The sequence below is a fragment of the Crinia signifera genome, chromosome 3 (genome assembly GCF_055691185.1).
Source record: "Crinia signifera chromosome 3, ASM5569118v1, whole genome shotgun sequence".
NCBI lineage: Eukaryota > Metazoa > Chordata > Amphibia > Anura > Myobatrachidae > Crinia > Crinia signifera.
In genome coordinates, this window is record NC_139219.1 from 159,764,714 (window position 1) to 159,787,024 (window position 22,311).

At 42.6% G+C, this 22,311-nt stretch overlaps 1 protein-coding gene across 5 annotated transcripts in view; it reads left to right on the top strand.

Moving 5' to 3' along the window:
• The window catches only part of FAM184A (family with sequence similarity 184 member A), a 211,401-nt gene that overhangs the window by 170,619 nt on the left and 18,471 nt on the right, over window positions 1–22,311 (top strand). For 3 of the 5 annotated variants that reach the window (XM_083176804.1, XM_083176800.1, XM_083176801.1), the window contains 3 exons: window positions 6,387–6,514; window positions 13,432–13,616; window positions 19,570–19,716. In XM_083176804.1, coding sequence (XP_083032930.1) covers window positions 6,387–6,514; window positions 13,432–13,616; window positions 19,570–19,716 — 460 coding nt within the window. The remainder of the gene's footprint in view (window positions 1–6,386; window positions 6,515–13,431; window positions 13,617–19,569; window positions 19,717–22,311) is intronic. The other 2 variants (XM_083176802.1, XM_083176803.1) reach the window with 1 other exon arrangement.

Consider the following 22,311-nt stretch of genomic DNA (forward strand, 5'->3'; position numbering starts at 1 on the left):
AAGCCATGCTAGGTGTGTATGTCTGTGCTAGAAGACGGGAGAAAGTCATGCTAGGCGTCTATGTCTGAGCTAGAAGACGAGGGGAAAGCCGTCCTAGATTTGCATGTCGGTTAGAAGATGAGGGTAAAACCATGCAAGATTTGTATGTCTGAGCTAGAAGACGAGGGGAAAGCCTTGCAAGATTTGTATGTCTTATTGCAAAAGGGTTGATATTCAAGGGAGAATATCAGAAAAGAAACTCCCGGGTGGGGCACAACCTTCTATAGTGTAGTATATATCAGTCTAAAATATCAACTTTATTAATACTAAAATTGATCCTTTAAATGGATCAAATGACGGACATAAGACAAGAACATACAGATAACATGAAGAGTAGTATACAAATGAGAAAAATCGTGAAAATATAGTGTAATAGTCTGAAAAGTGAGGGGCTAAATTGCCTCTATAATTGTTTCAGACAAAGCACGTCTTCACTTGACCAACAATTGGTTTACATATCATAACATCACAAAATGTGGTATATTATCAAGAAGGCTCACTGTCTTGCAGTCCAATTTCAGTTTGAACATAATTGCTAGATAAACGTGTGCTGTTCGACAGTGAGCCTTCTTGATAATATACCACATTTTGTGATGTTATGATATGTAAACCAATTGTTGGTCAAGTGAAGACGTGCTTTGTCTGAAACAATTATAGAGGCAATTTAGCCCCTCACTTTTCAGACTATTACACTATATTTTCACGATTTTTCTCATTTGTATACTACTCTTCATGTTATCTGTATGTTCTTGTCTTATGTCCGTCATTTGATCCATTTAAAGGATCAATTTTAGTATTAATAAAGTTGATATTTTAGACTGATATATACTACACTATAGAAGGTTGTGCCCCACCCGGGAGTTTCTTTTCTGATATTCTCCCTTGAATATCAACCCTTTTGCAATTGTACTTACCTTACTCCCTGGGAGCACCTCCACAACAATATTATATATTATAATTATTCACTTATATGTTGATTGGAGATAACCTTCTTACTTCATAGCCAATTAGTCCTGTGCCCTTGGCCTCCATCCCCTGCCCCTTTTCCCTGAGCTACAAGATTTGTATGTCTGTTAGAAGATGGGAAAGCCATGCTAGATGTGTATGTCTGTTAGAAGAACGGTTTGCTTTATGGGGCGGCCATTTTATCGTGGTCCGTCTCCATAGCATTGATTGAAGCCAGGAGGGGAGCCAGGACGCGCGGACAGGTAAGCATGCGGGGGATGGGGGGCGGGGGGATTACTATAGCACCGCAGCCCCCCCCCCCCCCCCCCCGGCACCCCCATATGCACAGCGCCCCCCCCCGCGGGGGCTGCGGTGCTATAATTACACCACTGTGTGTATGTCTGAGCTAGAAGACAAGAGAAAGCCATGCTAGGTGTGTATGTCTGAGCTAGAAGACGGGAGAAAGTCATGCTAGGTGTGTATGTCTGAGCTAGAAGACAAGAGAAAGCCATGCTAGGTGTGTATGTCTGAGCTAGAAGACAAGAGAAAGCCATGCTAGGTGTGTATGTCTGAGCTAGAAGACGGGAGAAAGCCATGCTAGGTGTGTATGTCTGAGCTAGACAATGAGGGGAAAACCATGCTATTGTAGGTGTTTTTCTTGTAAAAGTACTATATTTTTTAATTTCCTGTTAATGCCACAGCTTGTCATTCATCTTTTATACTGAAATCTTTTATTATTTATACTGTGAAAGACAGTGTAGCGTTGAAAATGTCAGCAAGTACTGTTATCTAAGATCTAATCATGAATATATTCTGGATATATTAGTGTAGCACATAGAATTGGAAATGACCTGATCTGTAATGGAAGTTTGATAAAAAAAAAAACACATGCTGTCATAGTTTTGTTATTGCATAAGCCTCCATCCATATTCCTTGTGGTGGTATACAACTAATTTCTGTGGTTAAATGAATAACATTTACCCCTTGAGTGCCAACATCTGTCAGAGATGTGCAAAATAGCCGCTAAAAATGCCAGTGTCACTCACATTTGTTATATAAATTAAAATAACAAATGTTCATTATGATGGTCATTACGATGAATGAAATTGTTTGCTTGACAATTTTAACGCCTTTTTTTTTTACAAATTCACTTGGCACTCAAAGGGTTAACATTCTTATAATAGCGTACAGACTCATTACATTTAGAAAAAAGTGCAAGATGTCTGTGTATGGAATTGGTGAGACATATTCCATTTTTGTCAAAAAGCCTAAACAACATCATAGTGGTACTAGGATTAGCATATGCAGATCACCTAGGTCTGACGCGATCTCTTAATCTGTTCCTTGTGCCCACAGAACTGTCATCAGTCCTCTGCGGTCTGTACTTGTTCTGCAGCGGGAGCTGTTGGTTCCTGTAGTGCACGCCCGCCTCCAGCTTCCAATGAGCATGCCAGACACAGACCATAACAGAGTATTAGATATTATTTTAACCCTTTGAGTGCCAAGTGAATTTGTCAAAATAGGTATGAAAATTGCCAAATAAACATTTGTATTCATCATAATGACCTGTAATGTTTACTTTATATTGGCAATATAATCTTTTTTTTTTACACAGCATTTTTTTATTTAAATTTTTATAACAAATGTGAGCGACGATGGTAATTTTAGCGGATATTTTGCACATCTCTTACAGAGGTGTTGGCACTCAAAGGGTTAAACAAAATACACACTGTCATCCCAATAAACGAAGATTATCTAATATAATTCATACCCATTCTACAATACATTTGAACCATTACACAGCACTTATCAATTGTTACTTGGGAAAAATTTAAAAGTGCAATACTGAAAGCAACAGAACTTTGTGTCAAAAGAGTTAGGAAAAACACAAGGAAAAGGAAGCTATTGTGGTTTGCGAAAGATGTAGCAAGTACTGTGAAAGCAAAAAAGTTGGCCTTTAAGAAATTTAAGCAGACGCAGAATAATGAGGATGAAGAGGTGTATCTTGTTAGACAGAGGGTGAGATTTAATAGGATGAGAGATTCAGAAAGTGAGAGATTTGGTCAGAAATCTCCAGTTTTTTTAAAGCGGCAATCATTTACACTTCAAAATTAAACTGGTTCAGCAGTGTAAATGATTTTAAAAAACTGGATATTTCTCACCAAATCTCTCACTTTCTGAATCTCTCATCCTATTAAATCTCACCAAGAAGGAGGCTAAGAAGGTAATCAGATGTGCAAAGGAACAGGCTGAAGAGAAAATGGCCCAGTCAGTGGGTAAAGGGGGGGGGGGGGGACTTTTTTTTAGGTATATAAGTGAAAGGAGAAAATCAAAAAGTGGAATAATAAGACTAAAGACAGAGTGGAAGTCTTCTTGAGGGGGACAATGTAATAGCAGATCATATTAATAATTATTTCTGCTCAGTATTCACTGCTGAAAGAGAGGGGAAGGGGCCACAGTTAAGTTGCAAGTATAGTCATAAAACTGAGGGAGAAACAAGTACGTTTACAGAGGAGAAAGTCCTCACAGAACTCTCAAAACTGAAAGTGGATAAATCAATGGGGACAGACGGGATACATCCAAGGATACTAAAAGAGCTTAAAGGGGAGCTGGTAAAACCAATAACAGAATTATTCAACCAGTCACTAGCTACTGGAGTAGTCCCAGAGGACTGGAAAACAGCGAATGTAGTCCCACTGCACAAAAGTGGAAGAAAGGAAATAGATAAGCAACTATCAACCAGTGAGCCTTACATCAGTAATAGGGAAATTGATGGAAACACTCTTAAAACAAAGAGTTGTAGAATATCTCAAAACCAGCAATTTAAAGGATCTGAAACAGCATGGGTTCTGTACTGTTCTAATCCACTCTCAGGGGAGCACCTCCACCCTGTTACTGTGTAGCGGCAATCTAGCTCACTACTGTTTAAATTGTGGAAAATCATATTGAAAGTTATCATAATTAATTATTTTCGTGCCTATGACTAGTGCATCGGTATCCTTCCATCTTCCCCATTCCCTTGTTCATGGGGGAAGATCATGTCAAACTAATTTTATTGACTTTTTTTGACTGGATGACTAAAGTAATAGATCAAGATGGGGCTGTAGATGTATCTTATCTAGACTTTAGTAAGGCTTTTGACACTGTACCACATCGCAGACTGTTAAATAAACTTAAAAGCTTGGGATTGGATTTTAAGATAGTTGAATGGATAAGAGCATGGTTGCAGGACAGAAAACAGAGAGATGTAGTAAACGGAGTACAGTCAAATGAGGGAAAGGTTATAAGTGGGGTACCCCAGGGATCTGTACTTGGACCAGTGTTTTTTAATATCTTTATTGGTGATATTGCAAATGGAATTGAGGGTAAAATGTGCCTTTTTGCAGATGACACAAAGGTATGCAACAGGGTAGACACACCAGGAGGGGTAAAACAAATGATTGATGATCTAGGTAGATTAGAGGAATGGTCAAGAGCATGGCAACTACAGTTTAATGCCAAAAAATGCAAAATCATGCACTGGAGTCTCAAAAATCCAAAGACTAAGGGGGGTATTCAATGTCAGGGGCACGGCTGTCGAGCTAGCGCGACAGCCGTGCCCCTGTCCCGTTCTCGGTTAGCTCGCCTGGAGCTCGGCAGTCAGGATTCAATGTCCCGGCCGCCGAGCGGCGAGAAGGGGGCGTGGCCGCGAGTTGATGATGGAAATAGACGAGCTCCGGCCGGGAGCTCGCCTATTTCCGGCTTTTCTCGGCAGAACGAGCCCGACAGCTTGTGATGTCGGGCTCGTTCTGCGCAAAACCCCTGTTCAATGCTGTCGGGGAAGACAGCATTGAATAGGGCCCCGCAGCCATCTCCCCCGTCGGGAGATGGCTGTGGGAGCTCGAACGACATTGAATACCCCCCTAAATATAGTATAAATGGCACTATAATGGAAACTACTGAGGAAGAGAGGGATCTAGGTGTCACTATTTCAGGGGACTTAAAGGCAGGTAGGCAATGTAACAAAGCAATAAAGAAGGCAAGTCAGATGCTTGGTTGCATAGGGAGAGGTATCAGCAGTAGAAAGAAAGATGTAAAAAATGTATAGGTCATTAGTACTAGAGTACTGTGTTCAGTTCTGGTGGCCATATCTCCAGAAGGATATAAATACATTAAAGACTGTACAAAGAAGGGCAACTAAAATGGTGCATGGCCTACATCACAAAACGTACCAGGAAAGACTAAAAGATCTTAATATGTATACTTTGGAGCAGAGAAAGGAAAGGGGGGACATGATAGAAACTTTCAAATATATTATGGGTTTTAACAAGGTACAGGTGGGAGACATTCTTCACAGGAAGAGGAGCAGCAGAATAAGAGGACATGCACTGAAACTAGATGGAGGAGGATTCAGAGGAAATTTGAGGAAGAATTACTTCAAAGAAAGAGTAGTAGATAAGTGGAATAGCCTCCCATCAGAGGTGGTAGAGGCAAATACAGTAGAACAATTTAAATGTGCTTGGGATAGGCATATTGATATCCTTACAAAAAAATAAGGATCAAATATGGTATGAGGTAACATGTTTAAAAAAGGGGCAGACTAGATGGGCCAAGTGGTTCTTATCTGCCGTCAAATTCTATGTTTCTATGTTTCACTTACAGTATTGCAATACAGGTATGTTTTGGGCAATTTTTGCAGACTCCTTTTTTTTGTCTTGTTTTATTGTGTCCTGTTGGAAAGAATGAGTTATACCTGGATGATGTCACGCTAAGCAGATTTCCTGCTCTGATAGCTGATAAAAGGCTTCAAGCAACGCCTAGGGCTAGCTGAGAAACAGCTCAGACAGAGAAGTGCTTCATAGAAGTGTGTTATTTTTCTTAGCCCTGTCACACAAGCAATTAACTAGCTGATCAAAAACCTCCTGTATGCTATGTAGAACTTCCCAGGCAGTGCTTTATCTGACAGCAGGGAAATGCTTCCGCTAGCTACTGTTCTGCTGCAGAAAATGATTTTATGTCACGCTTCCCTAAATATACTGTAAGGTTAGAGACTAGAAGTCTGTCTCTTGCCACCTGCTAGACATGAAGTACTACTGTGATCTTATCTGGATTTTAGTTTTTGTTTATTGATGTGTTCTCTAACTTGTGTTGCACAATATTTCTTGTGGACTCCAGGCACATAGAATTCCATCTACACACACACATGCATATTAGCAAAGGTATTGTAGTGAATTAATAGACGATTCACTGGTACACACCTGGATTTCTTAAAAAAAATGTGTGACAGTGTTGAACTACTATAATTGAGAGGTATATATAAAAAGTTTAAACAGCTGTGCAGCATGGTTTTTATTATATGTCAATGTGATTTTATATTCTTCATAGCATAGCAATCCATGTTATTTGTTTTGGTTGCATTGCAGCTTCCCTGCGTTCTGAACTCAATCACCAACATGCTGCAGCCATTGACCAGCTGAGACATCATCATCAGCAGGAAATGGATACTGCTACAGAGGACCTGGAGAGGCAAAAGGAAGTCAGCAGGCGCCAGGTAATGTAGGGTGTCATGACAGTGAGAAATATGTATGGTATGCTAAATCTACCATTCTTATTTAAGATGAATTAGTAAGTATAGTTAGTAATTTTATCTCACGCGAGGAGGAACTCTTTTTACAAACACATATCTATGACCACTTCCGGGGGAGGTCCCGATTTCCCGCCATTTTTCCTCATAAATACAGGAGACTCAGTAGCAATCATTAGCCTTGAAAAAGAGTCACATAAACTTGAAACGCGTTGGCCAACAGGGTTGCTTGTACAAGGACCCTATTCAGTGTACATCTGTGGAGCCAACATGGTGTCCCCTCTTTGTCATCTGGAACACTCTGTTATACCATCCCGAGGCTCCTCCCCTATCACTGGGTAAGGGAGGATTACCACTTTTTAATCATTGTATGTTTTTTACAAATTGTTTTTTATGGAATAAATGTGCCTTCATCTATCTGCGCCCAAAGTGCTTCTTACCTATTCTTTTTAGCTATTTTATCATCTCACGCCTGCTAAACAAGTACAGCTTTGTTGTACTAGGTGGAGATTTATCAAGCCTTATAAAGAATGGAGTAGTGGACAACCAATCAGCTTTTACTCATTATTTTAGGAAATGTACTTGGTGAATTCTAGCTAGATGGCTTCTCTCTATAGTAGACTTGAAATATAATCACCTCCTGTGTATGTGGCCTGTAAATTCCTGTGTGTCCTTTTCCGTACATAACATTTGGTTTTGGATCATGTTGTGATGTTGTTATTGGTTGATTCTCAGGATTGTTTTCATCAAGTGGTGGTATGTGATTATATAGGGGAAATAACAGGTTTTGGCAACTGTAGATGTCAGTTAGGCCATAACTTCATGGAAGTGACATCAGTCACACTTGCAGGAACGGACAGAGTTCAGACCAACCATCATTACATGCCAATGTGATGATGTTATTTTTATCACTCTTCAGCTTTATATGTATTGGCTTGATTATTTCTTCTCAAATCCGGTCCTTAGGATCATGTCAAATTTTCCAGGTGACCTGGAAATTATGACCTGTGTGGAGTCCTGAGGACAGCATTTGAGAACCACTGGACTAGATGTTGTACATATAAATGTCTGTGTTCTGTCTGTCTCTTTTTTTCTTCCTCTGTCTCTTTTCTTCATCCCCTTTTCCTTGTTATTGGGTGATTTCCAGGAGTGTTTGAGCTTAATCATGAGGTGGCATGCGATGACTAAGTATGGGAAGTTTTGGATGACTGTAGATTTGTGTTAGGGATGGCCATTGACCATTGATGGTAAGAAAACATCAATGGTTTATGGCCGATGTTGAATAGTTTTGACATATATGGGGGAGAACCAGATAGTTTTTGATGTCAGGCTTAACTGAATAGTTTTGATTTTCTTTTTTCATCTAGGGGCTGGGACATGGAGCATAGCTCCACCCCCAACACCCGTGAAGCCCTGCCCCTGTATTTGATTGGCCCAGAGGCCAATCTTTCAAAGCAAATGGATTACCATCAATATGTAAAAACATCAATGGTCATCCATTGCATACTTATACACCATTGATGGTCAGTTGCACTGTTGTCATCGATGGTAACCATCGATGGCAAAAGGCAACGATGGCCATCCCTAATTTGTATTATGTTACATACAGTAGGGGGGAATCAAATTACCGTATGCTGCATTTATGAACTACTGACTAGTGGATTTCACCGCAGATATTTACCTAGCAGTGGCTGGAATGCCAGACTTTTCCTTCAACTGGTCCCACTGGTAGAGGCGGACTTGTTATAGTGTGGGAGTGAGAAAATGTATCCAGAATTATGGGATACTTCCATTTTTCCTCAGATTGGCATTCATAAAGCCAGCAACCCCATTATAGAGTACTGTATATTACTTTTGGAACAATATAGAGTGACTCATGCAATGTTACCTTTTGCCAGTATAAATACTATTCATTTTGCATACAATCTTTTGACTCCCGTCCTTCCACCCTTTTCATCTATGTTGATGTGTGTGGTGTTTATGATAAAGATAAGGTATATTTATGTCTGTCTCTGAAGAAGTGATTCAACTCCTGCATATTCCACAACGGTATTTCAGAATAAAAAAATAAATACATTTTCTGTAACAGTAAAATAACAAAATACTCTGAACATATTCCCCTTTTACATTGTGAATACGTTCTGCACCTGTGCAGAAATTTTAGCTAAGGAAGCAATTCATTAAACATTAGCGACCGATCTGTTTGTTAAATGTTGAAATTAAATCAGTTTCTTAAGTGCACTCCTAATTGCCTGTGATGTTACCTTCTTTGTCATTCTTTGTGTTTAGACAGACAGAAAGGAGACAGTAAAGCAAGGTTGCAGAGACTCTGTACTTATAAAACCATAATTTATTAATATTCCATTTATTAATAGGGTTCCATTAAAATGTATTTGCAGAATGAAAAAGGCATTTGCAAGATGACCTAATTTACGAGGTGATCTGAGGTTTATACTGAATTACAGCAGCTGCATAATAAGCGCTTAAAAAAAATGCTCAAGTCCAATGCACATAAAAATTGCACCCATTGGCTGATTCTGAGGCCTTACATGGGACATCCCAGTAGCGCACGCAGGGGGGGTTTCTGAGTACCCAGAAACCCCCCCAGGAGTCTAAGGACCCTCAGCTGAAAGCTGAGGGTCCCCTCTTTCAATGGGTATAAGAATTGTAAAAATCGGCCACTGGGAACCGGAGATATCTGACTTCAAAGCAGTGGTCCCCATCCAAGCCTGTTAATTGTTATTCCCAGTCAGAGAGTTTTTCTGGGACTCTTCCCCTTTGAGGGACACTAGTAGCTTGTCTCTACTGTTCCCAGAACCAGAGATATCTACCTTCCAGCAACTGGTTACTGCTCCAGCTCCACACACCTTGTATGTAGTATTATATACTTGTGGGCAGATTGCTCTGTCTCCTGAACTCTGATCCCCTAGTCCCTAATACCATTTGTTAGGTGAGATTCTCTAGTTTTTCCATTAAAATCTAAGAAATCTATTTCCGGGAACTGGAGATATCTGCAGTCAAGCAAGCTGTCCTCCCACCAGAAAATTATTAATAATGAGCCCACTCCACTATATTAAACATCCTCTACCACCCTGGAAGTTATGTATCAGGGCCCCATCATTCAGCCCAATGCCCCCTTCTCCCGCTCCATCTCCCACCATCTGTGCAGTAAAGGGGAAATTAGTGGAAATTACTGATCCAGGCCCTACATGCAGAGCGGTTGATATAATACCCCCTACCACCCGCAGGACATCAAAGCTTCCCCTACCACTGGAGGATCGGTAGGGGCCCCAATACATTGCTATGCCCAGGGGTCTACTCTGCTGTTGACGCCCCTGTATGTATGTATATATATGTATATATATATTTTTTTTTTATTTTTTTATTATTATTTATATATATACATTTGGGCTATCTATAATACTTTAACTGACCCGGCATATACTGGGTCACCTAAGTGTCCATCTCTGTGCTTTGCTCCACCCCTCTGGAAACCCCCTTTTGAAAATCCTGCGTTTGCCACTGCATCCAGCTGTACTCCCACACCTTATAATATAGGCAAATCCAATGTACAAAGCACTATTGGCTCCAGAGGTCACTCTACAATCAGCCAATTAGGACCAATAAGCTAGTGTTGGCAACATCATCATCATCAGTATGTACATTGTTGTGCATGTGCCCCAGCTGGGCATATCTGCATCTTCATGTGTGTCTGCAGGGCCATAAGGAGGTCTGTGCGGCCAGTGCCATTGCACATGGTGGAATGCACATTACACGATTGGTGCACACAGGACTTCTCCACTCTGAAAACAGGTCACATAGGAGTTTATTCTAGTTCATTCTTTCTGACAAATTCCTTCTTAGATGGACAAAACCATGTGCACTGCAGGGGGGCAGATGTAACATGTGTAGAGAGAATTAGATTTGGGTGAGTTATTTTGTTTCTGTGCAGGGAAAATACTGACTGCTTTATTTTACACTACAATATAGATCTCACTTTGAAGTAAAACCCCACCCAAATCTAATTCTCTCTGCACAAATTACATCTGCCCCACCCGCAGTGCACATGGTTTTGCCCATCTAAGAAGGAATTTGTCAGAAAGAATGAACTAGAATAACCCCCATGGTTCCAGATCCTGGCTCCTGCTGTTTGTTGGTGTCTCACATGATTGAGAGTTGACTGGAGGGAGAGCATGTAAAGGAACTTATTCCTGCTTATTATATTACTGAGTTGCCATTAAGTTTTTACCAGTTTTCAAGAATACTGGATTGTCTTGAATTCTGTGTTCTGCTGGTATTTTGAGGTTATTTCCAAATCTTCATTAGCTACAGGGTACTCTATATTTTGTATATGATAGCGTCACATTCATTTCATAGCACTTTATAACCACCCCTTTCATTATAGTACATCGCTCGAAGTAGTACTCCTGTCAGTCTCACTTATAGCTTCATTTGGGTATGGATCATTGGGTAGACAGCAAGTTGGTCGACATCACTAGTTCGAAATGCATTAAGGTCGACATGCAGGAAGGTCGACATGGGTTACGTTGACAGGTCATTAGGTCAACACAACCATTAGGTCGACATGGGTAAGGTCGACATGGTTTTTGTTTTTTAATTGTCCAGAAATTCATCACAGTCGACATGGACACTGCAATATAGCACCGCGTCCCCTCTGGGGCTTGCTGTGCTCGCACACTATTTTATTCTCCCACCATGCCCTAGGGGATGGTAGGGCATGAAATACCATCTGTCGGCACATGGTGGCTCAAAAAAAAACAGTAAAAAAACCCATGTTGAACTTTTGAATGCCAACCTATCAACCTAATGCTTGTGTCTACCTAATGACCTGTTGACCTAAACCATGTCGTCCTTCAATTATGTGGACCTTCATGCATGTCGACCTAGTGGTGTCGACATTATGCTTGTCGACCTAAAGCTTGTAGACCTAGTGACCGTATCCCCTTAATTTAATGTGAATGGGGGGCCAGGCAAAATTAATCTCTTTTTTTTTTCATTAGCAAAGTGTGCCCAGAAATGCGCATTACCAATTGCCCAATCCTCTAACCTTCCGTGCAAATCTAGGCCCACTTGTCTATGATTCTGCTGGCTACAAATAATCAAAGACATGTCCTAAAAGCAAAATCCTTTATATAATTCCTTTATTCGTCTCACAATGGAGACATTTTTAATCATTACAGCAAGGTTCAAGTACAGATAAGAGTAATAGCATAATAATAAGAACACACATAATAAGATAAGATCCAAACAATATAACACAATATAAAGTGCAGTCCCTGTGAATTTTAGAGAATTGTACAGTATAAGTAAAAGTGAGGCTTGCCTCCCCTCCCACAATGGCCGGGAGTCTCCCGAAAACCGGGTCCCCCTCCCGGCCCCCCGGGATGGTGGGCAGGTCTCCCGCAATTTTCTCAGTGCCCAGGCACCCCCCTTCCCTGCCACTACAAATGCTGGAATTCGTGCTGTATGGGGGAGGGGCGGGGCTAAAATGACGTAAATAGCGGCATTTTGCGTCATTTAAGAACCCGCCCTCTCTTGACGGACCCACGAATCACGGCATTTTGTGGAATGGGGCGGGGCTTCATGACATCAGCCTCCCCCCTGCATCCCCCACCATGTGCTTCTCCCAGAGAGGAAATCTAAAAGGTAGGCAACTATGGTATAAGAACAGAACTACATCCACACCTTCAACATCCAGATTTGGCAAGGGAAAGGAAGAAAACACAGGGGAGAATGTAGGCAACGTGGCACAAGTGATGAATGACAGATTTGATGGGACAGCATCCCACACACCTACATTCCGGATTGCACCGTGTAAAAGGAAGTGATAATCACGCCCCCAAATAGCAGCTTTGTACTGATTAGTAGTAGATCCTATACAAATATTAAAAAAAATTGTCCTTCATTGGGTATGTGCTATACAGTATAATGATTTCAAAGGGCTAACCTGCTAATTGAAATGTACATTTTTGTACGCACTGGCAATCGTAAGTGTGATTTCTATGGCCAAGGGATTGCAAATGTTAGCAAGTGAAGCTGCAGCCCTGAAATGGGAAGAAACACCCACCAAAGCGCTCATTTGCAGCTGCGTACATATTCACAACCTATACACAAAACAGGTAACATCAAGGCTAAAGGTTGCCCTAGGGTTATGTAGATACATGAACACAGATACATGCCATAAACACGTCTGACACATCTTCATTTTGCCGCCACTGCCCATTAACTTACCCTAAATAGTCCCTTCCTGTCATTAACTCTGCAATTAGGGGGGTTATTCAGACCTGATCGCAAAGCTGCTTTTCTTTGGCAAATGGACAAAACCATGTACACTGCAGGTAGGGCAAATATTATGAGCAGAGAGAGTTAGGGTTTATGTGGGATTTGTTCAAATTGAAATCTTAATTGCATTGTAAAATAAAGCAACCAGCATTTACCCTGCACAGAAACAATATAACTCATCCAGGCTAACTCTAACTAACTCTCTCTCTCTCTCTGCACGTTACATCTGCCCCACCTGGAGTGTAGCATGGTTTTATCCATTTGCTAAAAATGCAGCTTGCGATCAGGTCTGAATAACCCCCTAAAGTCCTCACAGCGAGCACGGTTAAAGAGCCTTGACACATGCGCATTGCAAACATGAATTAGAACCCATGTTTCAAATAAAATCTGTTCAATAACATGAAAGAGAAATTTCTGATAAGAATTATACAGGGACAATTTTCCTGGTGTAATCTGTATGTGTGTGTAAATCAGCATGTCTACAGAACAATTCAACATTATTTTCATCGTATAAAGCTGTGCGAAATATGCAAAATATGTTTAATAATGAAGTATTGTATATTTTTTTCTGTTGTTTATAGGAGTCTGAGTATTTAGGGCGGATAGCAGATCTTGAGAAGCTGCTCAGGCATCAAGAACAACACGTGTCTAATCTTAATAAGGAGCTTCTGATACTACATGAGAGCATAAACACTTTAACTAAGGAGCTGGAGTTTAAAGGAAAAGAGATTCTCCGAGTCCGCAGTGAAGCCAATCAGCAAATTAGGTACATTGGCTGATTTCCTTACATTCATGTATAGACAAGGATTCCCTCACATACTGTACAACTTTATATTGTACAGTGCTTGGGAACAAAGGCAGGATTGTGCTTACAGTGAGGATCTGGCTCCCAACTGCCAGTCAGGAAGTTTGATCACTATAAGATGTCATTCATACCACCTTTGCACATTTATTATAACAAAATCCTTTGTTATCCGAATAATGTATATAACACAGGGTTATTCTATCAGATTTGACTGGCTTTATTCACTTGTCCAGTGTCATACAAGTGTTCTCCTGCTCATGGATAACCTGACTCTTCACTGCAGGGTGTGTGTTGTGTGTCTGGGTAGGAGACCAAATACACTAGAACATAAAGAATGTAGTTGCATAGCAAGACATTCAATAATTAAAGTACATATCAATAAGACACAAGAGTAATATTCCACTTTTATGATTATAACTATACAATATCATACTTCCCAACATATTGGGAGTATGGATCAGGATAGCGAAGCATGTTATAATGTTGAGGGGGCATACCTACATCACAGAGGGATTTGTATTCCAGGTACTATCCTTCACTTCTCTGACTCCTGTTTGTAACATTTAGCTTTTTACTGCTGTGCAGACCACAGAGCACGTTCCCCATTGCTTCTATGCAGAGCACAAATAAATGTGTCATACCTCCCAAATGCCAGGCCAATGCAGTCCTGCTTGTGACGGCTGGACAGAGCCCTCAAATTGGGACTGTCCTGCTTAAATGAATGTGGTTGGGAGGTAAGCATACATCATACTCATCCAGCGTACAGCGTACTCATCCAGCGTACAGCGTACTCATCCAGCATACATCATACTCATCCAGCGTACAGCGTACTCATCCAGCGTACATCATACTCATCCAGCATACATCATACTCATCCAGCGTACAGCGTACTCATCCAGCGTACAGTGTACTCATCCAGCATACATCATACTCATCCAGCGTACACAGGGGCTGGCTGGCAACTTTTAGCCTGGGGGGCAAGTCCGGAGCACCGGCCCATAAGTAACAGCGTATCGTTAAATGGAGGTTTTTCGTATATGTATTAATAAAAAAAAAAAACAATAATAGGACACCACAGGCTGCTCACCCTGGCTAGTTATGCCAGAACCAGTGGCATTGCTAGCCACTTTGGTACCCTGTGCCAGAAAGGAAATTGGAGAGTGCGCGCCGAAGGCGCGCGGCAAAATGTAGGAGCGATACTTCATGGGGAAGAGGCGTGGCCCTATAAAAGTACTAATAACATCGTAATGCCCATAACACATTATACCACACACAGTAATGCCCATTATGTATAATGCCACACAGCGTAATGCCCCTTACACAATATGCCGCACACCATAATGCCCATATGATATTACGACACACATTATGCTCCACGCAATGCTCCGAGTACACCTGCATATGACTAGATAATGGCCCAGGGTTACCGACAGTAGTAGCGCTGTATATATATATATATATATATATAGGCTTGTGTAAAGGATGCGGCACACCATTCACGAAAACAAGTACTATTTAATGGCACAAAGGGCAACGTTTCAATGCCTATGTCGGCATTTTCATCAGGCTTATTGATAAGCCTGATGAAAATGCCGACATAGGCATTGAAACGTTGCCCTTTGTGCCATTAAATAGTACTTGTTTTCGTGAATGGTGTGCCGCATCCTTTACACAAGCCTATCTACTTCCTTTTTGCGGGCACCCATGCAATTGAGCTGAAGGAGGCTGTGCCGGACACCCTGGATTTCTATATATATATATATATATATATATATATATCGCACACAGTTACCGACAGCAGCAGCGCAACTTATACTGTACATAATGTCCACATCAGTTGCTGACAGTAGTAGCACTGCTTAAACGTAACACCCACACCAGTTGCCGACAATAGTAGCGTTGCCTATACATAACAACCGCACCAGTTTCTGACAGTAGTAGTGCTACTTATACGTAACACCCACACCGACACCAGATACAACAACAGTAGTGCTGCCTATACATATGCCCCCACCAGTTGCCGACACTAGTAACGCTGCCTGTACATATGTCCACACCAGTTGCCGACACTAGTAGCACTGATTATACATATGCCCACACCAGTTGCCGACACTAGTAAAGCTGCCTGTACATATGCCCACACCAGTTGACGACACTAGTAGCGCTGATTATACATATGCCCACACCAGTTGCCGACGCTAGTAGCGCTGCTTGTACATATGTCCACACCAGTTGCCGACACTAGTAGCGCTGATTATACATATGTCCACACCAATTGCCGACACTACTAGCGCTGCCTGTACATATGCCCACACCAGTTGCCGATACTAGTAGCGCTGATTATACATATGCCCACAGCAGTTGCCGACACTAGTAGCGCTGCTTGTACATATGCCCACACCAGTTGCTGACACTAGTAGCGCTGCTTGTAAATATGTCTGCACCAGTTGCCGACACTAGTAACGCTGCCTGTACATATGTCCACACCAGTTGCCGACACTAGTAAAGCTGCTTGTACATATGTCCACACCAGTTGCCGACACTAGTAGCGCTGCTTGTACAAATGCCCACACCAGTTGCCGACACTAGTAGCGCTGCTTGTACACATGCCCACACCAGTTGCCGACACTAGTAGCGCTGCTTGTACACATGCCCACACCAGTTGCCGACACTAGTAACGCTGCCTGTACATATGTCCACACCAGTTGCCGACACTAGTAACGCTGCCTGTACATATGCCCACACCAGTTGCCGACACTAGTATCACTGCTTGTACATATGCCCACACCAGTTGCCGACACTAGTAGCGCTGATTATACATATGTCCACACCAATTGCCGACACTACTAGCGCTGCCTGTACATATGTCCACACCAATTGCCGACACTAGTAGCGCTGCTTGTACACATGCCCACACCACTTGCCGACACAAGTTGCGCTGCTTGTACACATGCCCACACCAGTTAAAGTACACTCACATTTTATATACCTGGTTCAGGGCACTTCAGGCTGGCAGCTCATCATCTCCTTCACAGTCGTGTAGCTCCGCCCCCTCCGGACGTTAGCCACGCCCCCTTTCCGAACGCTGACCAGGAGCAGGGAGGGATCCTCTGTGCTGTCCACGCTGCTGCCTGTAATGCAGTGTGATACAGGCGCAGCAGCTGCTGGCAGCCACAGAGGTCTGAGCTCCTCAGAGAGTCCACAGCCACTCTCTGTAGCGGCCTCCTGCACTAGACGTCCTCAGTGCAGGAGGCCGGCGGCCATGTTTCCGAAGACCATTCGGAAACTGGTTAGCCGTGGCTGCAGCAGCAGCCTCAGAAACAAACGGGCGGCCCACACACATTAGATTGAGCGGCCCGGGGGGCACATGGCACCCTGCCCCCCGGCCCAGCCCGCCCCTGAGCGTACATCATACTCATCCAGCGTACATCATACTCATCCAGCGTACATCTTACTCATCCAGCGTACAGTGTACTCATCCAGCGTACAGCTTACTCATCCAGCGTACATCGTACTCATCCAGCATACATCGTACTCATCCAGCGTACATCGTACTCATCCAGCGTACAGCGTACTCATCCAGCGTACATCGTACTCAACCAGCACACAGCTTACTCATCCAGCGTACAGCTTACTCATCCAGCATACAGCGTACTCATCCAGAGTACATCGTACTCATCCAGCGTACAACATACTCATCCAGCGTATAGCTTACTTATACAGTGTACAGCATACTCATCCAGCGCACAGCGTACTCATCTAGTGTACAGCGTACTCATCCAACATACAGCGTACTCATCCAGTGTACAAGCATACTCATCCAGCGTACGGCAGAGTGGTTTTGTGTCCTAAATAAAATAAAATAATTGGTTGACATCTCTGATATATTGTATTACATTTAAATCCCTTCTCAACCCTCCCTCACCCAAGCTACCAACCACTATCCATGCACAAGATATTGCTTCCTACTTCAGGGATAAGATTGACAAGATCAGGGATGAATTGGTACGCTCCAACTCAGTTGGTGATCTGCTCAATTCCATACCTGAGCCCTCTGACGCATTTACTTCATTTGATCCCACGAATGAAGATGAAGTATTTGCACTTTTCTCTTCCTCCCACTCTACTACCTCTCCTCTTGACCCTAGACCCTCACAAATAAGTAAATCTCTGTCTCCTGTGCTCATCCCAGTCTTAACTAAAATCTGTAACCTCTCTTTCTCTACTGGTGTCTTTCCTTCATTATTCAAACACACAGTTATTACTCCGATTCTGAAAAAAACTGAATTCTTATCCAAGCTCTCTCTTTCAAACTACCGTCCCTTTTATCAACTTCCATGCACCTCCAAACTTCTTGAAAGACTTGCCTACACTGGCCTCACACACTTTCTTAACTCGCACAACTTACTGGACCCGCTTCAGAGTGCTGTCTCCACAGAGACAGCACTGACTAAAGTTGTGAATGATCTGGTCTAAAGGCCACTATTCACTACTAATTCTTCTAGATCTCTCTGCTGCTTTTGACACTGTTGACCACACACACTACAATCCCTTGGTCTTAAAGACACAGCCTCTCTTGGTTCTCATCCTACCTATCTAACCGCTCCTTTAGTGTTCGAAACGATTCTACCTCCTGATTCTACCTCCTCTTTGCTACCTCTTTCAGTTGGAGTACCTCAGGATTCAGTTTTAGGTCCTCTGCTTTTCTCAATCTATACCTCTTCTTTTGGCAAACTAATCAGCTCCTTTGGATTTCAGTATCATCTGTATGCGGATGATACTCAGCTCTACCTATCCTCCCCGGACCTGTCCCCATCTGTATTGAGCCATGTCTCTGAATGCCTTTCTGCTGTTTCATCCTGGATGTCATCTTGCCACCTCAAACTTAATATTTCAAAAACAGAATTAATTATATTTCCGCCAATAAATAGTAGTTACCAACCTGATATCTCTATTGCTGTTGAGAAGATGACAATCACTCCTACCTCTCAAGCTCGCTGCCTAGGTGTTATCCTTGACTCTGAGCTTTCCTTTGTACCCCACATACAATCTGTCTCAAAATCATGCCACATGCACCTAAAAAACATATTTAAAATCCGCCTTTACCTTACACAAGACACTCTCATGATCTCACGCATTGATTATTGCAATGGTCTCCTTATTGGCCTTCCCCAATACAGACTCTCACCACTACAGTCCATCATGAATGCAGCTGCGTGGCTAATCTTCCTAGCCAGACGTTCATCGTCTGAAAAGATACTTTGTCAGTCACTTCATTGGTTACCTGTATTCTACCGTACTCAATACAAAATTATTTTACTTACACACAAAGCTATAAACCAAACTACACCAACATACATATCTTCTCTTATCTAAAAATATCATTCAACATGACCTCTACACTCCTCCCAAGATCTGCGTCTCTCATCCACACTCATTACTCGGACCCATTCCCGACTGCAGGACTTTCTTCGGGCTGCACCCACTCTGTGGAATGCCCTCCCAAGCACAATGACTCTCCTCCAGTCTCCAAACCTATAAGCGTTCCCTAAAAACTTATCTCTCTTCAGGCAAGCTTATCAAATTCCAGTCACAGAACCTTGCATTCTGGTGGAATCGATGCAATAAAGTATACAGTATCTATCCTTATGTATCAATGCCTATTTCCCTATAGATTGTAAGCTTGCGAGCAGGGCCCTCCTACCTTTTGACTGTCTGTAAATACCCTGTTTGTTGTATCACTGTCTCCTTTGTAAAGCACAACAGAATATGCTGCGCTATATAAGAATCTGTTAATAAATAAATATTACAGGCATAAAAAAATGTATTCATACGGTAAGGCACTATAATAATATAATAATACTAAATAATATTTTAACAGTTTTAAGCATATATATTCTTATTTTGGAAAAAGGGTACATGAGCAAGAAATAACCAAGAAACATGAGGAGGACATGAGTGACTTATCAGCAGCAAACATCAGAGAGAAGCAACTTATAATGGCAGAATTTGCAAAGGCACAAGCATTGCTCATGGGAAAAATATCTGCATTACAAGTTTCGTAAGTTTGAGTGAACCAGTTTTTGGACGTTGAGGTGCCTAAAGAATAACCTTACCTATTTCTTACAACTAACTTCTTAAAACTAACAACACTAACCACCTTTTCAATGGCATTAATATATGTAATATGGACAGTTACTTTTAAACCAATAACCTACTGTTAACCTTCTACTGTTTATTTGTTAAGCTCCAACATCATCAGTAGTGCTCCAACATCATCAGTAGTGCTCTAAAATAATTACATAATCTTATGCAAATAATAGTAAATAAAAGTAAGATTGAGATGTCTGCAATAAGATATCAGTAGCCACAAATGCTGTTACTGTAAATGTAAATGCCCGGGAGGGACGGAGGGGGAAGGGGGGTGGCGGAGGGGGGATTGGACCAGGGCTCCCGCTGGGCTCAGGTAATTAGTACCCACCCCCCCCCCCGCCTCTCGGCGGCCCTTCAAATAGAATACTACTGCCATACAAATGCAAAATTCCAGCTATGACCATCTCGCACCACTGAACGATGGTGGCTAGTTCTGTTCTCTGCTGTGGCTGACATAGGACTGTGAATTCTGGGCATTTACCTACAAGAGATTTAGGTAAATGGTACTCTTTACTTAGCACGGCGGCCATCGCGGGCATTGAATGTACTAAAAAATCGGGTGCGACGCGATGCCTGCGATTTCCCATAGGGAACAATGTTAAATGTCTCAATTGACCCGATTTTCCTGTTCAATGCCTCAATTGACCCGATTTTTCCATAGGAAACAATGTTATATGGCCCACAGAGGCCAAATAGGCACCCTGAAGTGTGAAATAGCCCCCACAATTGTTAACGCCACCCCACGATCAACGTGAACCCGAAGCGTGGCGAGCGGCGGCGGTACGCGTCCTACGACCTTTTCATACCCCCTCTATCCATGTCGGCGTGGAGGTGAGAATAGAATAGTGTGGCGAGAGCAGCGAGCCACCGAGCCCGAAGCGTGGCGAGCGCAGCGAGCCCCGCGAGGGGACGCGGATACCTGTGAAGCCCGCGAAGGGACGCGTTTGCCTGTGAAGGTATCCGCGTCCCCTCGCGGGGCACGCTGCGCTCGCCACGCTTCGGGCTCGGTGGCTCGCTGCGCTCGCCACACTATTCTATTCTCAACTCCACGCCAACGTAGATAGTGGGGGTATGAAAAGGTCGTAGGACGCGTACCGCCGCCCCTCGCTGGCGCGCTGCGCTCGCCACGCTTCGGGTTGACGTTGATCGTGGGGTGGCGTTAACAATTGTGGGGGCCATTTCACACTTCAGGGTGGCTATTTGGCCTCTGTGGGCCATTTAACATTGTTTCCTATGGAAAAATCGGGTCAATTGAGGCATTGAACATGAAAATCGGGTCAATTGAGACATTTAACATTGTTCCCTATGGGAAATCGCGGGCATCGCGTCGGTCGCGTTGCACCCGATTTTTAGTGCATTCAATGCCCGCGATGCCCGCGATTTTTTTACCTGCGATGCCCACGATCAAAATCGTGGGCGCCGTGCTAGGTAAAGAGTACCAAATATTCTAATGTTGTAGCCACCGTGATTTGTATTGAGATGACCACTGGAATCCGCTTGTATACAAAGAGGCAGACATCGGGAGATAATGAGTAACTCTATGGACACTCAGCATGACTGCAGCACACTCAGCATGACTGCAGGAAGTAAGATGCCAGAGCCATTGTAACTGCATATGGGATCACAGTCACAATCTGTGACTCTCCACCTGAAATTGTCACCACTCCCTCAAATGCGTCTGTCATTCACAATAAATCCTGTCTGCTACTGTCATCATAAAACCATTGTGGCACATGCCCAGTGCGACTTATAAATATTGGCTTATGCACATAATGAGATTTATAGTAATCTCAAAGAAGTTTGCAGGCAAGGTTTTGTAATTTAGTAAGACATAAATATGCTACAGATGTGTCTTGAAACTTCTAGCCTCTATACACCATGCAATGTGAGATGCCTGGCATAAGTGAGTGGACACGTCCTTTGCAACTCTGCTAACATCAGGCCAAATTTTTTGCCAAAAAATGCACCACCTATGTTACTATGACACACAAGGAGACTGTGCTGATTAATTTGATTTATGACACTTGTATATACAGTGGGGCAAAAAAAAAAAAAACTGATTGTGCAAGTTGACCCACTTAAAAAGATAAGAGAGGTCTGTAATTTCCATAGGTACTGTGAGAGACAGAATATGGAAGAAGAAAAAACAGGAAATCACATTGTATGATTTTTAAACAATTTATTTGTATATCCTTGCGGAAAATAAATGTTTGGACACCCACCAACCAGCAAGATTTCTGGCTTTTAAAGACCTGTTACTTCTTCTTTAAGAAGCTCTTCTATCCTCCACTCATTACCTTTTTTAATGGCACCTGTTTACACTTGTTATCTGTATAATAGACACCTGTCCACACCCTCAAACAGTCAGACTGCAACCTCTCCACCATGGCCAAGACCAGAGAGCTGTCTAAGGACACAAGGGACAAAATCGTGGAGCTGCACAAGGCTGGGATGAGCTACTCGACAATATGCAAGCAGCTTGGTGAGAAGAGATTAACTGTTG